Source organism: Brachycentrus maculatus, unplaced genomic scaffold, assembly GCF_059751285.1.
Source record: "Brachycentrus maculatus isolate JH-2025_06_01 unplaced genomic scaffold, ASM5975128v1 h1tg000139l, whole genome shotgun sequence".
Taxonomy (NCBI): domain Eukaryota; kingdom Metazoa; phylum Arthropoda; class Insecta; order Trichoptera; family Brachycentridae; genus Brachycentrus; species Brachycentrus maculatus.
Genome location: NW_028280892.1, coordinates 2,148,113 through 2,166,160, shown reverse-complemented (window position 1 = coordinate 2,166,160; position 18,048 = coordinate 2,148,113). Strand labels below are relative to the sequence as shown.

General features: G+C 34.4%; 1 protein-coding gene across 1 annotated transcript in view; it reads left to right on the top strand.

Annotated features, from left to right (window-relative positions):
* LOC148309138 (uncharacterized) overlaps positions 1 to 17,351 on the top strand; it is a 74,121-nt gene extending 56,770 nt beyond the window's left edge. The window contains exons 4-6 of the mRNA XM_088260589.1: positions 12,413 to 12,527; positions 15,369 to 15,521; positions 16,287 to 17,351. Coding sequence (XP_088116715.1) covers positions 12,413 to 12,527; positions 15,369 to 15,521; positions 16,287 to 16,438 — 420 coding nt within the window. The 3' untranslated portion in view covers positions 16,439 to 17,351. The remainder of the gene's footprint in view (positions 1 to 12,412; positions 12,528 to 15,368; positions 15,522 to 16,286) is intronic.
* Positions 17,352 to 18,048: the final 697 nt, after the last annotated feature.

The following is an 18,048-nucleotide window of genomic DNA, read 5'->3' as shown; positions in this document are numbered from 1 at the left end:
TATAGTAAATACATTTTCTGGGCATTCTGAAAACATGCACAACTGAAAATTGACGATTTTTTATATATGACGTTGTTGAAAGGATATTTACTTATATCCTTTAAAACTAGCGCATGTGATTAAATGCCATGTATAAAAATAAAACACAATGATTTTTTTCGACTTATTTATATATATTTCGACTTACACGAAAACATTTGGAACGAATTAATCTTGTAAGTAGAGGACTTACGGTATTTCACATCCGTATACCACGTTCATTTCTTTCAAAAGCGTTCGTAGGTACTCATTACTAGAAATTGAGTCGCGACACTCTAACGGCCTTGTTTCCATCCTAGAAGGATGTCCGCTGTCCGAATTGTGTCACCCATCAATCATAATGATATCAGGCGTGCATTTCGTCTGTCATTATCGCAGTACGTGCGCTCTGCATGCAGTCACGGACCTCTAGCGAGTGACAGGACAAACACTGCGTCTGACGTCATGTCGAATGGCGAAAATCCTACGCGACCTAACGCCGAACGATAAGAAAAGATTGCTTACTGATCACCGAATTTTACTTGTTCACTTGAAGCTTTAGGACGCTTGTGGACTACACGGAATTTCACTGTCCGGCAGTCCGTTTTTTTTTCAAATAAAACCGACTACGACAGTTAAGCTTGATTGAGTTCACGCGCACCGTGATCACGCACCAATCCGGAGAAAGGCGGACGTTTTTTCGTGCTAACCGGACTGCCGGACAGTAAAATTTAGTGTAATGCACAAGCGCTCTTACTCGCAATAATAAAATTCATAAGGCGTCCGGCTGCACAGAGGTATTTTTTTTGTTTTTGATAATATATATATATATATATATATATATATATATATATATATATATATATATATATATATATATATATATATATATATATATATATATATATATATATATATATATATATATATATATATATATATATATATATATATATATATATATTACTATTAGAATATATACTGGGCCTTAAGGCCCAATATAGGTTAAAACAATACAATGCGTTTTTGGTTAACCCAAATACCAACATGCACTAAGGACGAGATATAATATACACTTAGTGCATGTTGTCCCGCAATCCTTAGTGCATGTTAATCCATGAGTTAACCAAAAACGCATGTGATTAATATTTTGTGCAATTGTACGTGTGTGAATGGCTGCTATGGTAGTAACGTGTAATGTGACGTGTAAAATCTGTTTGTATATTAGTGTAGTAATTGCCCTGACGAAGAGACGGGTACGTTTCGAAACCGGTAGACTAAAATCTCTATTAGTGGTTATTTACTAAAATTTCAAACATGTTTGTGAAAAAAATCAATGAAGGTGCGGTCGAATGGTCATAATACCGAATTGGGACACAATTCGCGCATGGTAACCTCCCCTACAGCACGACCCGTGTTATTATTGTGAATTATATTTTCGTTGTTGATTCGATACAGTGACCGTATTAATAATAAAATGATGTCAGAGCGTTGTTCATCGCGAGATTTATCATCATCGCGGTGTCACTATGAGTCCAGCAACCAACAAGTCACAGTTCACGGTTATCATTTCGCTCACTCCTTTCAAGAACGTCATAAATCAAAAATCGACAATTTTCAGTTGCGCATGTTTTCAGAATGCCCAGAAAATGTACTATATCCCAGCAAAAGCGGCATATTTTTAACTTAAAATTTACCCGCTACAGGGCAGACAGTGTTATTTTTGCATTTCGAAGAAAGGGTATTGTTTAATTATAATTTTTAAATTATACTAAATATTTTTCAAATGGAGAAAAAACATTCAGGTTTTACCTAAAATGATCTGTTGGACAGTAAAAAGTTCAATAAGTGGCTTGATATTTATTTTTTATATACTTATTGTATTATATTTTTAAACTTTAAAAACGTTCTCCTGAAAAATCACGTTTTTTGATATATGACGTTGTTGAAAGGAGTGAGCGATTTGTGATATGTAATTAACGGATCTTTCATAAATAAAATATTTGTATGTATACATACATATATTTTTTTAATGACTTTAATCTGAAGACGATGAAGACATGGTAACCTGAAGATCACTGTCGTCATCATTTTTCGCTGGTAAGGATGGGCATGGCTTATAAAAATTGTCCAACGTTGTTTGTCTTAGTGCCTTCTTGTCTATTTCGTTCTTCAGTGATCTGGCAAAAAAGTTTTCTTTGCCGTTATAGCGAAACATTTTACGCCGTAAATCGAAATCGCGCCTTAATTGAAGAGGGCCGTTATGGCGAAATGCCGTATAAAGAGCGGCCGTATAGCGAGGCATGGTGCATAAAAAATATTTCGCTCACTCCTTTCAAGAACGTCATAAATCAAAAATCGTCAATTTTCAGTTGTGCATGTTTTCGGAATGCCCAGAAAATGTACTATATCCCAGCCAAAGCGGCATATTTTTAACTTAATATTTACCCGCTACAGGGCAGAAAGTGTTGTTTTTGCATTTTGAAGAAAAGGTCTTGTTTAATTATTTTTTTAAATATACTAAATATTTTTCAAATGGAGAAAAAACCTTCAGGTTTTACCTAAAAAGATCTGTGGCACAGTAAAAAGTTCAATAAGTGGCTTGATATTTATTATTAATACATTGTATAATATTTAAAAACGTTCTCCTGAAAAATCAAGTTTTTTGATTTATGACGTTCTTGAAAGGAGTGAGCGATATGTCGAACATATTACGTTGCGATGCCCCATAATTTAATGTATCAATTTCTACAAAATAAACAATTCGATCAATATTTAATGTTTGATCTACAAACCCGACATGGGCTCCATAAAATAACGAAGACCGCACGACTTTCTCTATTGTTATTCTTATTCCATTTGAAATTATAACTGTGAACAATTTAATGTGATTATGTTCGCGGTGACATTATTCTAAATCGAATTGTCACATCGAAATAGGAAGAGAAACAATTACGCTGTGTAAACTGTGACAAGAGGACGGCTTCATTGTGACTAGTAACAGCCGACACAACTTTCTCTCGGCATTCTTCGACTTAGAACTTCCCACGAAATCGCTACCGATTTTATCTCATTTTTCTCGTCTAATCGCCAAAGTAACACTCCATCGCGGCTGTCCAAACTTAAAACACAGTAAGGGACATTTTTTTTGTAGTACGTTTTTTTGCATTTTTGAACTAAGTAGAGTCTACTTAGTCCAAAAATGCAAAAAAACGTACTACAAAAAAGTGTCCTTTACTCTGTTTTGAGTTTTAGACAGCCGATCAGTGTTTGAGTCTTTTAAGTCTAAGAAATCTTTAAGGGGGTACTCGCAAATGTACAATTCACTATGCAACCGGCTTAGTTACGAGCCGCACGTGTCTCCGCGCACATTTTTTTTTTCAGAATACATATTTTTTTAAATTAAAATATTTGTGTTTTTTTATTTACAAAAATACTTCAATTTCATACTATTTCTTTGAGCCTAAGCGGCTCATTATTAGAAATAGGTATCAAATTGTGGTAGAGGGGGTTCGAACCCAGAAACTCTGACTCAAGAGTCCGCGACACTAACCGGGGACCACAACCCGACACACAAATATTTAAAAAATATTTTTATTAAATTTTCAACTCCTTACCTTTCAATAAAATCTCTTTTTTTCAAAACCATATATTTATTCCGAAGAAAAGCTTATTTTTTCTAAACAAAAACGCTGTTTTAAGCAAAAAAATCAATATCATTAAATGTTATCTGCGTTTAAAGTTAAGTTGCGTACTATGGATTATCCCGCCTTAATTAATACCTTACATTGCTTAGATAATACCTATCAGCGAAAGCTAAACTGGCAGTACACACGGAGTTCATGTTCCAACCCTTGTGTATGGATGTAGAGCGTGGAGTTAGCAATAGAAGGATAAAAGTAGACAGAATGCAGTCGAAATGCGATCTCTCAGTTCGTCATGATGTATGATAGATGTTCGAATGGGTGATATTAGAAAAGAATTCGAGGTTGAGAAAAGCATTATCGATAAAATTAAGAATGATTGACAACCACACTACTGAAATATTTGGAACTCATACATATATCCATCATATTGTTCTCACGTCGCTCCATGTTTGAGTTCGCGGCAGTATCTACTGTCGATTTGAGAAAAAAATATTTAGCAGAGACCCTTTCATTCAAACGTACCCAAGATTCTTGTACCAGCCGATGACATGTCTTACACACTGTAAATACCCAGGCTTTCATATTTTTCTTCATCTATGTCGAGATGTCGAAATGTAAAAATAACTCCCAAGTGGAGAAAACCCTTAATTGTGAACAAGGCTTTGGACACACCAAAAATGTTGTAATTCTTTGTTTTTTTGGGACACAATGAATTTCATAAAATTCAATATTTCGATTTACAACATTTTGAGTGTGTCCAAATACTTGTTCAAAAAATCTGGATTATCCCCAATTATAGGAGTTATTTTCATATTATTTTTTGACATCTCATCAAATATGAAGAATAATATGGAATATACGAAGAATTTACTCACCACGTGTGTAAAGTGATAACTTAAACCAGCCTATGACGGTCGTCAGCCCCGTAAATGCCCAGACTTTCATATTCTTCTTCATCTTTGATTAATATTTCGAGTTTGAAAGAGATCTCAGGTTCAGGTTCAGTGCTGCAGAACAGCGTTTATTATTTAATATAATTTTGTACTTAAGTTATAGATATTTATATATAAACATATATATATTTTTTTTTTTTATTGGACACTGTCTATCCTCACTAGGTATTTGGAGATACCTGTTCTGAGGTAGGCAGGGTATGCTTATTCTTTTTATAATACAGCTTTATATATATTTTAATGATAATATAAAGGTGGTAAGACTGAAATAATATGAAATAATAATTATAAAAAGAAAGCAAATAGAGAGTTGAACTAAAAGAAAAGTAAAATCTAAAGGAGTAATATTATAAAATTAGAAAATAGGATTATATAATTATAAAACACTGACACATAGATTAATCACACACTATTGTGATTCATTGTGATTCATCGCGATTGTTTGTTCCCGAAAATTGCCGGCCATATCTCTTAAACCCAAGTAGCTTGTCTTGTCGGGAGTTGATGTTGAAACGCTCTAATTCTTTTGGAGACGCTAAACAATTCATTCACCTGCGGTTTGGCAATTGGGAACCGAACACAGCAGGCGCGGGCGGCGCGCGCCGGTTACCGGCTTTGCTCATCGACGTTTAACCCTCTGCCAGATTTGCGCGTACCACATACGCGCACAAAAAATGGGCCTTTGCGAATTTGGCCGTATCTTGTACGAACACTTCGGCGAAAAATAGCTCAAATTAGTTTTTACCGTAGTAATGGCGGTTTTAGTAGATTATAATGGAGTTCTGAGTTCTGTTCTAGAAATACTTGATGGAAAACCTTTGTGTATCTAAGATCTTGTCCGCCTCCGTAGTATAATGGCCAGCACGCTCGGCTACTGTACTGAAGGTCTCGTGTTCGATTTCCAGGGGGGGATCAAATAAATATAAGTGATTTTTCACTTCAATATTACCATGGGCTTGGTACCTAAAACAGAGGGCTGATCACCCTTCCTTCGTGTGTTAACCATCAAGATAACACTGCGTTTATATGATGCAGTGCCCTATGCACCATCGTGGTGCGGATAAAGGGTTAGAAGAAGAATATTATATTTCAGGATAATGTAATAACAATAACTCCCGGGCAGACCACCAAAGAGATGGATTGACAGTTGGGAATCGACATCACAGGAGGCTAATCCCTCTTAAAGACATGCCACAAGGCCTACACCATGCAGAAAAAGAAGAAGAAGAAGAGTAATAACAATCTCATGCTGCTGAAATAATTCACATTTCTCGTGCGGATACCGCAAAGCCTCTCTTCTTCCTCATTTCAGGCCCGACGACAGTACGTCGCTGAATGTTTGCCTACCCACGTGTGTTTTTTTGCTGTCGTCTGTCCGACGTTTTGGTGACGTTTAGGAGGACCGGACAAAACATATCGCGTATATTTGAGCTTTTCGCGATTCCGGTTCGTCGCTCCGAAGATGAGCGATGCCGGGGGCAGCCGAAGCGTGACCCGACCGCGGCCGAACTCCAACGAACCGCGCCGACAATGACAACACACACGTTCAATATATAGCGAACAGTCAAGAGCCGCTGACAAACGCGGAAAAATATAAGTCTGGGTATATACAGGACTTACGACCGGTCAAGAGATCATTTTACACGCGAATATCATTCACCATTCTTCTCCATGATTTTGATAACCAAATTTACATTTACAGTCGAACTCGCTTATAACGAGGATGACGGGATTTGCTCGTTATAACCATTACTCGTTATATCCGAGTTTAGTTTTTTTTTTCATAAACATACCTATCACACGAAGACATGAAGTATCTGGAATCAGAAAAAGTTGCAATTCAAACAAAATTCACAATGAACCCTTATATCATATTTTTCTGTCAATCGACTTTTCATACAAAATTTGGAATTCAAACCTTTTAAAAGTTTTAAATCCATATAAAAAAAACATTAAGGCTGATATCTCGAACATTCATATGAACGGGCTAGACGTCTTTCCGCGCTCATTTTTATTTCGAGTTTTTTTTAGAATATACGAGCACATGTATTGAAAAAATATATTCCAAAAATATAAAATGCAATAAAAGGCACAGTAAATAGGCATATAGAAAAAATAAGGTAAGAAACATGTTTAAAGGAAATAAATCTTTCCATAAAGTATTTTTTTTAGTTCATTTATTTAGTATCCCTGACTGGGTTCTATTTTATATAATACATGTCAGACAACTGGTTTATTTGGGTATAGGCAATGTATTGTAAGGACCTCATTCCAAACTTAGTTGACTAAAGGTTGTGAGTTTCTGACCACCGTGCACAGCAATATTTGTGATATAGTACCCATGTTGGGTACACTAATACGGACTCTACACTAATTGAGTACTTCCGTAATGCAACGAACCCGCGACCTTGTCGACTTCCTGAACTCTATGACTTCCGCTGACCTGATACCGCGAACGCGGACCGGCAAACTAGTTTTTAAAAGCACCCTCAATCCGTCTTTTTAATTAGTTTTAAAATTAACCAACCAACTAAACATCAGGACGCTTCCCCGCGAGGGTAGCAGAGAGAATAAAACGCCATATCAATCTGTCGTTTATTTATTGTTTCGGCATTCACTTTGTGGTAAGACTACTACTACTACTACCATCACGCCGTTTCCTCGCAGGGGTAGGCAGAGAGGATGGAACGCCACACTTTTCTGTCCTGACATACACTCCTCGCATCCTTCACATCCATACATCTAGTCATACATGCCCTCCGATTACGCAGACTTTTGACACCGCCAGATTTTAGGTTCTGATTGATCTGATCGTGCCAAGTCTTTTTCGGTCGTCCTCGTTCTGTTTTCCCTCTCACATTTGCCACATATATTTTCTTAGTCATTCTCTCCCTATCCATTCGCTCCACGTGTCCATACCACCGTAAAGAACTCTTCCTTATCTTTTCAATTATTTCTCGTTCAGCCTTACATTCCTTTCTTACATCTTCGTTTTTAATTCTGTCATACAATAATTTGTGGTAAGACATGATGAAATTATGTATTAAAGAAAAACATTTATTTTTTTACCATTCGAGTTCATTTTATGACGACTAGTTTCGGAAGCTATGCTTCCATCTTCACGTCTAAATGTTCAGTTTACATTTAGACCTGAAGATGGAAGCATAGCTTCCGAAACTAGTCGTCATAAAAGAAACTCGAGTGGTAAAAAAACAAATGTTTTATAATTTTAATCTGTCTTTGCAAACAATCTTTGCCTCTTCCGCATTAGTGCATCTCCTCATACATACACGCCGATTGTTCCCACTCCAGACCTGACCACTTTAATTTTTTTTAATATTAGATCATCTCAAGTTTTTAATCTTTGTTCATACAAAAAAAAATGCTGGACTTTAAAATTGAAACATGGGGCATTGGTACTATAGACCAAGCTAGGACACAAAATACCGTTCCCTCTTCTAGTGGAACGGAAAGCCTGTTGACGACAGTCAGCAGTCCGGCTTCTCCTAGGGAGTTTTACGTGGTTTCCTCCCAGCAATGAGCAAATGCTGACAAGTTCCCGTTTGGCCCACACTAGATTATCCCTCCTGTTCCCAACACAGGGTAAAATGAATAAAAAATAAATTACAACAATTTACAACATTTTGAGTGTGTCCAAATACTTGTTCACAAAATCTGGATTATCTCCAATTACAGGAGTTATTCTCATATTATTTTTTGACATCTAGGGACATATAGGGAGAAGGCGGGGGTCAGTCTAGCGATACTTGCCACACACAGATACGAAATCAATGCTGAATATGGTTTAAGGTTTTACTATAGCAACATTTTGAGTGTGTCCAAATACTTGTTCACAAAATCTGGATAATCTCCAATTACAGGAGTTATTTTCATATTATTTTTTGACATCTCATCAAAGATGAAGAAGAATATGGAAGTCTGGGCATTTAACCAGCCTATGACGGTCGTCAGCCCCGTAAATGCCCAGACTTCCATATTCTTCTTCATCTTTGATGAGATGTCAAAAAATAATATGAAAATAACTCCTGTAATTGGAGATAATCCAGATTTTGTGAACAACTATTTGGACACACTCAAAATGTTGTAAATAAACTGTCTGGTCAAATTATAAGCTTAATAATAAAAATGAAAATGGTATTTTCTGGCGTTTCTCATGTGTGTGATTATAATCCAGGATTCGGATCTCACATACTAATATAAGAGTTTCTGCTTAATAAAAAGCTTCTTTACATCTCACCAATAGATGTCTCTAGTGAAGTTCTAGCGATTCAAGAACAAGGTTTCTAAATTGGTTCATATATATAGAACTTCCAAGAATTTGAGTAGTGTGGTTGTCAATAATGGGTAGAATTGGTGAATGTTACACGTGTGTAAAGTGATCACTTAAACCAGCCTATGACGGTCGTCAGCCCCGTAAATGCCCAGACTTCCATATTCTTCTTCATCTTTGATGAGATGTCAAAAAATAACATACAACAATTTGATTGTGTCCAAATACATACTTGTTCACAAATCTGGATTATCTCCAATCAGGAGTTATTTTTTACATGTGTTTTTGACATCTCAACATAGATGAAGAAGAATATGAGTCTGGGCATTTAAAGGGCTTACGACCGTCATAGGCTCGGTTGAGTGATTACTTTACACACGTGTAAAATTCACCAATTCTACCCGTGATTGACAACCACACTTCAAAATTTTTAAACTACTGGATATATTTATCAAACTCTTTATATAAAATATGATTATTCCGATACCGGTAGTCACGAATTAGTGTTTATTAAAGTGGTATTACACAAAGTTAACAATGCTTTTAATATACAAAAAAATGCAACTCCCATCTGAAATAAAAAAATAATTAAAATAAAAACTGAAACACAGATATAGGTCAATTGAATGGTGCGGGACATGAAGTGCATATCGCTCACTTCTTTCAACAACGTCATAAATCAAAAATCGTCAATTTTCAGTTGTGCATGTTTTCGGAATGCCCAGAAAATGTAATATATCCCAGCAAAAGCGGCATATTTTTAACTTAATATTTACCCGCTACAGGGCAGAAAGTGTTGTTTTTGCATTTTGAAGAAAACGTATTGTTTAAGAATTTTTTTTTAAATACTAAATATTTTTCAAATTGAGAAAAAACCTTCAGGTTTTACCTAAAAAGATCTGTTGCACGGTAAAAAGTTCAATAAGTGGCTTGATATTTATTTTTAATACATTGTATTATATTTTTAAACTTTAAAAACGTTCTCCTCAAAAATCAAGTTTTTTTTATTTATGACGTTCTTGAAAGGAGTGAGCGATATGCACACATGCATGTACTAAGAAACCACGTGTGCTTGCTTCTCTCAGATTGTCAGCCCGTATTGTAAGTTCACCCCGTTTCCTACAAGTTTTCTTCGTTAGTACTTTTCCGGGTACCTACCAGAACAATGCCTAATGTATGACGATGATAATTATTGCGGCTGTTGTTACTATTTATATCCAGCGATAAAGACATGTCGTTTGCCCGCTAACAATGCGTGGCTAATGGGCAAATTCCACTCTGATAAGCGCCCGATCGAAACGCACGGAAAAAAACAAGCTAAATGCATCAAAATATTTCCTGTTGATTATGAATTATTATACTGAAGCATTGTCGAGTTTGATCTAGGGATGTGACTGACGACTGGCGCATAACTGTCAGTCTTCGGTTACACGATCGGAATAATAATCGTATTATTTTTTGACATCTCAACATAGATGAAGAAGAATATTTACTTATATTTGGTATTACGCATTACATCACGCATTAGGGTTGAAATTTCCCGAAGCGTCTAGGTCGGTTGCGATATATTTTTTTCTGTCGTATGACGCGTGTCCGTGACTTCGCATAGGTGATAGATGGTATAAACGTCACGCGCGGAAAATAGCACTTAGGATCTTTTCGGAGTAGGGTGAAAGTGTCGTGTAGTGAGGGTTGATTGGTGGTTGATTCGATGCCGGACACCGTCTGCGAGGGGTGACAGCCCTTCCGTAGTCTGCATTATGTCTGAGTCATCGTGACACGTAAGTACACCTATAATCGTAAAACGGACGACTCCAGGATATCAGTCCACTCAACGAAATATTTAACGCCCAATATATGATAAATCGGAACTTAATTTCCTTTAAGGCCTAGGTCTCAAACGTTCTAATCACAACGTACTCGGCCGCGTTGAAAGCTGGACGTCTGTTCACGTTTTTTTTTTTAGAAAAAATTCGAATTTAATTTTTTTATACATATTTTTTAAAAATAACTCTTCACTATGTATATATATATATATATATATATATATATATACATATATATATATATATATATATATATATATATATATATATATATATATATATATATATATATATATATATATATATATATATATATATATATATATATATATATATATATATATATATATATATATATATATATATATATATATATAATATAAATATAAAACCCTTATCCGCACCCAATGGTGCATAGGGTACTGTGTCATAAACGCAGTGTTATTTTGATCGTTTACGCATGAAGGAAAGTTGATCAGCCCTCCGCTTCAGGTACCAGTCCAGGGTAATATTAAATAAATATTACAGTGAAAAAAACACTTATATTTATTTTACCCCCCTTGGGAATCGAACCCGGGACCTCCAGAACGGTAGCCGAGCGTGCTGACCATTACACTACGGAGGCGGACATAAATATATATATATATATATATATATATATATATATATATATATATATATATATATATATATATATATATATATATATATATATTTATTTTATAATAAATAATATATTTATTACGAAGATAAATTTATTTTTCAAAACAAAAACGGTGTTTTAAGAAAAGAAAAATATGTCAAATGTTACCTGGGTTTAAAGAAAATTATGTTGAATTTGTCATACATTTGGGCCTTGAGGCCTTTTTATTTGTATGCTCTGGATTATTTTACAAACTGGAAAACGCTTGAAAACCCTGATTTTCTATTTTTACGCAGCTTTATTATAAATATATTAATGTATGTATCGTAAAATATATGAACTTATGAATATGTAAACAAAAATAAAATAATAAAAAAACAATATAAATATTTCTTCCCTCTTTTTCTATGAGGGGATTTATGGGCAATTTTTTCCCCCTTTGAGAGTTTCCCCCTTTGATACTGTTTTATTATTGATTTTACGATTTGATTTTTTTTTAACTGTCATAATTAATTCCACGAAGACTATAATATGTCATATTATAATAGGCACTAATTATATAAATTTGTTTCAATTTTAAATTTTGCTCAAATTATTTATGTGAAAAAAACAGATCTAAATAGTTTATTCTTAAACTTATTTGTTAACTTTTTTGATTTTTTGTTTTCTGTCTAAATCAAATATTTGCATTTTATATCAGCACTTTTAATCTATTTATATTTCTGATATCCAGTGACCTTACTATAACCTAAAATAAAATGTTTACCCACACACAGGCCATGCCTTTGCTAGTTCTGTTTTTGTATTAATATATTTTGTAATTATAATATATTGTGTAATGCAAAAAAAAAAATTGAATATGAAAAAAAATAGTCCACTTCCCCCAAATGGTTGTGGTAATATAATTATAATAAATAAATAAAATACCTGACTAAAAATATTTGAGAACCTGTGATTAAAAAATTGTCACGCCATATACATTGATGCATGTACAGAGTTTCGAAATTATCAACATATCTTTATTCTCCTTTCAGCACCTGAAGATCCAGTTTGACGAGTCATTAACGAGGACCTTCGAATACCCCTCAGAGGCATCTCTGGGTGAGGAACTCCTCAGTCCCGGGTCTGCGGCACCTACATCCCCTCATGGTAATTATTTCAACATCATACACATACTTTTACTATTCAACTGTCGATGAAAACAGCTGTAGCATTCCAAACTGGTCATCATGAAATAAAACTATAATTTATAACACTCCTATCATTCATCGTTTACTTTGTGTAATGCCACTTTTTTAAACGCTTATTCGTGACTACCGGTTACGGAAAATCATTCCATCGTCAGGTCATTAAAATAAAATTATTACGATTTGACATTTCGCTCACTCCTTTCAACAACATCATGTATATAAAAAAAAACTTAATTTTTCAGGAGAGCGTTTTTAAAGTTTAAAAATATAATAAAATGTATTCAAAATAAATATCAAGCCACTTATCGAACTTTTTACTTTGCAACATGTCTTTTTAGTTAAAACCTAATGGTTTTTTCTCCATTTGAAAAATATTTAGTATATTTAAAAAATAATTAAACAGTAATTTTTTTCAAAATGCAAAAACAACACTTTCTGCCCTGTAGCGGGTAAATATTAAGCTTAAAATATGCCACTTTTGCTTGGATATAGTATATTTTCTGGGCATTCCGAAAACATGCACAACTGAAAATTGACGATTTTTGATAGATGACATTGTTGAAAGGAGTGAGCGATTTGTATAAAAATAAAATTTTGAAAGAGAGAAAGAAGACTTCTTCTTCTTGTACAGCTGGATTCAGTAATATTCAATGACCAATTAAAACATTGGTCATCGAAAAATAATAAAATTACCATGAAAGGTATGGAGTCAGTAAATAATAATTTTTGATTAGTAGGCTTTAATAGATTGCGTTATCAAATTCAATTATGATATCACTCTAACATTCCCATTTAAGGTTCAAAATATTTTCCATACTTTAGACCGTGATTCAGAAATAATTTAGTATTGTGTCACATCAACTCGTTAAAAAAATTTTTAGACATGGTCTGATTTCGCAGTGTGCTGGTATTGGTTATTATATTTATGGTTATGTATGGTTATTAAAGCTGTACCCGATCACGCTTTGCTGTAGCTCAGCCTGGTTAAACGGAAATAAAAGAACAGGGATATAAAAACATGCGCGTATTCAAATACAACTTTGTGTCAAAATTTCAAAGCAATCGATGAATTACTTTAATGCCGTAACGTTATAACGTAACAGGCTCGCCGCGAGCGATGTTAGGACGTTACGTTGCGTCGAAATGCTCCGGTCAGTCTGCACCCTAATATTATGTAACATTTTATACATTTCAGTATACCAGAAGACTAGAAAAAATATATGTATTACCTTATCTATTTCTAGCGCTAGATATCCGCTTGACTCAGAATCTATAGTTTGACGATGAAAAAATTCAAAGTAAATCTTTAGATACTTAAAAAATGATTATAATTATCACCTAATTTGTGTTAGGATAAAAGTCTGGATAAAATTGTAATCCACGCCTTAATATTTACTGTAGTGCTTTATCTTTTTAGTTTTCATATCGCTTTAAGTTGTAAATTGTAATCTATACATAATAGTTCTCCAAGAATTTTATCTGACATACCAGTTCAAATATTTATCTATTTTTTCCTTGTGCGTGTTATATATCTATCAACTTTGGTTATCAATATAAATTCTTAATCAATCCTTTTTTTGCGTTATAAATATTTGAATTTAATACTATTTTCATAGGCCTAAAAATAGATCTTAAGTTGTGGTAGAGTGGGTTCAAACCTGGAAACTCTGAATCAGATTTTGCAACGCTAACCACAGGACCACAACTCGGCTTATTCATCATGCTTTTTTTAAATACATAAAATATGTAGGTATACATATCGCTCACTCCTTTCAAAAACGTCATAAATCAAAAACTTGTTTTTAATGTTTAAGAATATAATGAAATGTATTCAAAATAAATATCAAGCCACTTATTGAACTTTTTACTGTGCAACAGGTTTTTTCTCCATTCAAATATTTAGTCAAATTTAAAAAAAAATTAAACAATACCATTTCTTCAAAATGCAAAAACAACACTTTATGTCCTGTAGCGGGTAAATATTAAGTTTAACATATCGCTCACATATAAAATAAAAACTTGATTTTTCAGGAGAACGTTTTTAAAGTTTAAAAATATAACACAATGTATTAAAAATAAATATCAAGCCACTTATTGAACTTTTTACTGTGCAACAGATCTTTTTAGGTAAAACCTGAAGGTTTTTTCTCCATTTGAAAAATATTTAGTATATTTAAAAAAATAATTAAACAATACCTTTTCTTCAAAATGCACAAACAACACTTTCTGCCCTGTAACGGGTAAATATTAAGTTAAAAATATGCCGCTTTTGCTGGGATATAGAACATTTTCTGGGCATTCCGAAAACGTGCTCAATGGAAAATCGCCATTTTTTTTTTTTTGACATTCTTGAAAGGAGTGAGCAATATATCGTCCTCATACAGGAGAAAATGACCAAGTGCATTTTTTTTACATTTAATGGACTATTTGACATCTTACTAGCTTAATGTTGACCTGGAAAAAGTCCCAAAGCGATTTTAAACTTGGGAGTGTGACATATTGACTTGTTAAAAATGACTAACTGCATTGATAACAAAAGTGTAAAAATGGTTAAATGGCCCCTCTGAACAATTTACATTTTGTTAGCTGGTCACTTTCTCCTGTACGACTACGATTGCATTCTATTCTCTCTGCCTACCCCTGTGGCAAGCAGCGTGATGGTTAATTAGTTAGTCTTATACGCTGTGTTACACCTCAAGCATATCCGACATTAAAGTAAAACCTTTAACCGTATTCAGCATTGATTCCGTATCTGTGTGCGCCAAGTATCGCTAGACTGACCCCCGCCTTCTCCCTCTAGCCGCGAGCGGCTCCCTGTCCAACTACACCCCCTCCAAGGTGTCCCTGCAGGCCGACAGCTTCCAGCTCGGGGTCACCCGGACGCAGTCGCACCCCGGAGCGGAGGGCGCCAGGAACGGGAACGGGAACGCCAGCATCGCCTCTTCAAACGGAGGTAAACTTGAACATTTCATCTCGATTATTCACCACGCCAGAGAGTGTTCATTCCGGGCATTTACGCCTTTAATCTTTCAGCTTTCAATTCGATCCCGACATTATTGACGTTTATTTTTCATACATAAGCAGAAACCTTCTTGAATTGCAGAAGAGACTTCTTTACCTATGGTAACAAAATTGTTTGCTGGAAATGCCTTATGGTGGGGACTGACCGGAGCCATTTCATCATTCGTATAGTCAGTATAGTAACCCGAGCGCTCCATCCATAGTCGAAGCGCTTGCCGCAAGCGATGTTACGACGAAATGCTCCGGACAGTCCCCACCTTTAATGCGTCTTTTACATTCTGTTAGTAGAGAGAGGGAGACGCTTATAAGCTTTCTATTTGCTTACTTTTGATGTCAAAAAATATTGTATAGATCGGAGTTGAGTTTGCGGTTACTTGTGATTAATATACGACCCTAATTAATATACTAATTAGGATCGAGGTTCATGTAAAAACCACCCGACAACAATGTCTTCATATAATGGAGATATTCAACTATGAATGTGATCACTTATAACAGCCAATGCAATGGCCGTAAACCCTTTAAATATCCATATCTTCATATAACAAAATACTTATTTAGGATAACTTATACAGCTACATTTTCATAAAATACTACTTTAGGGGCAAAACTTTCTCAAAACATTTTGTCTCCGTTAATATATCGATGTTGTCTTACGATATTCCATTTCGTCTTACGACCTTCCCCGTTATTCCAGACGCGGCCCACAGTTCCGAGGACACGTCGAGCGACCTCGCGTCGCTGGAGGTCACCGACCTGACGGAGGATCACCTAGTGCCATGCGACGAGGTCGGCTCGCACAACTGGAGCCACGAGACACACAAGGGCGACGGCGACCTGCTCTTCTGAGCCGGCGCGACCTGCTCTCCTGAGCTGACGCGACCTGCTCTCCTGAGCCAACGAGACCTGCCGCGCGCCCCAACACGCTAGATTATTACAAACAATACCGTAATGAGACTTAAGTTTGGATTCTGATTTGCAAAAACGCATCCAACATGCCGTAATCGATTTTTTAATGTTTTTTTTCTTAACTTAACTTAAGTAAAACCGCCATTACCAAGACCAATTCAGTATAGACATCGGCTGTCAAAACTCAAAACACACTAAGGGACATTTTTTTTGTTGTACGTTTTTTATGCATTTTTGGACTAAGTAGATTCTACGTAATCCAAAAATTTAAAAAAAAAGTACTATAATAAAATAACCCTTACTTTGTTATAAGTTTGGGCAGCCGACATGGTTCTGATAATGAAAATTGTGTAAAATTCTTCTTTTTCTTCTAACAATTATCCGCAGCCATTAGTGCATGGGACTCTTCAAAACTTGTTCATATGGAATTGATAAATTAGTAAGCTGAGCCAACAATACCTATTGTATAATTTATATTTGAAGCACTTACTTTGTGATTTTCCATTTTATAATTAAAATGTAGCTTTTGTTTGAAAATCACAATAAATATTTTATTTTAACTTTAAGTTCTAATAAAATTTTTATAGCGATTTTAAAACATAGTTACATTCTAATTATAATGTCTAATGTATTTAATTTTCTCGTATTTAAATTATCTGAGGATTGAAAACAAAAATTCACATCATTTTACATGTGTATATATATAATTTTTTAAACTCATCACATCAGTTAGTATGAAGGACTTATTCCTACTTATTTTTTTTTTAATAAGTATCTACTAAAAGATTTAAAATAAATTTAAGGGTGCATTGGAGAGAAGATAATTTTTAGGCTTTAACGATTTAAAAAAAAAGAGAAATTGAGTTTTTTTAAATTTAAATAGAATTACCATACCAAATTGACATATATGTACCTCACTGACCCTTATCTGCACCCAATGGTGCATAGGGCACTGCATCAAATTTATACAAATTAAATTTGACTGGTTATTATACGAAGGCGAGGTGATCGGTCCTGCGCTTCAGATACCATTCCAGGGTAATATTAGAATGAAAACTCATACGTAATTTTTTTTAACCCCCCCTGGGAATTGAACCCGGGACCCGTGGTAGCCAAATGTGCTTACCACTAGACTATGAAGATGGACATATACATTGATATGTTTAATAGCACCCTTGAATTTATACCAATTTAAAAAAAAAAGGAATTGTAAGACTGAAAATCATGATAATTTTTTAATAGTGATTTAATTCCAATTTTTTTTTTTCGAAATGAATTTCCAAATATCACAGTTTTATTGCATGAGTGTGTATATAGAAGGGATTGAATTTATAAAATCCGGAGACTAATTCCAAGCAAGCATAAACTAAATATTTAATATTAACGTGTAACATTTCTTCACAATTTTTTAAAATTTATGTTTACAAATTATACTTATATAAAAAAATATATATATATATATATAAATTTACCAAACTTCCATAATTCCACTGTCTGAAAACACCAAAATAAAATGTGTCAAAACTGTAAACTAAAAAAAAATAATTTGT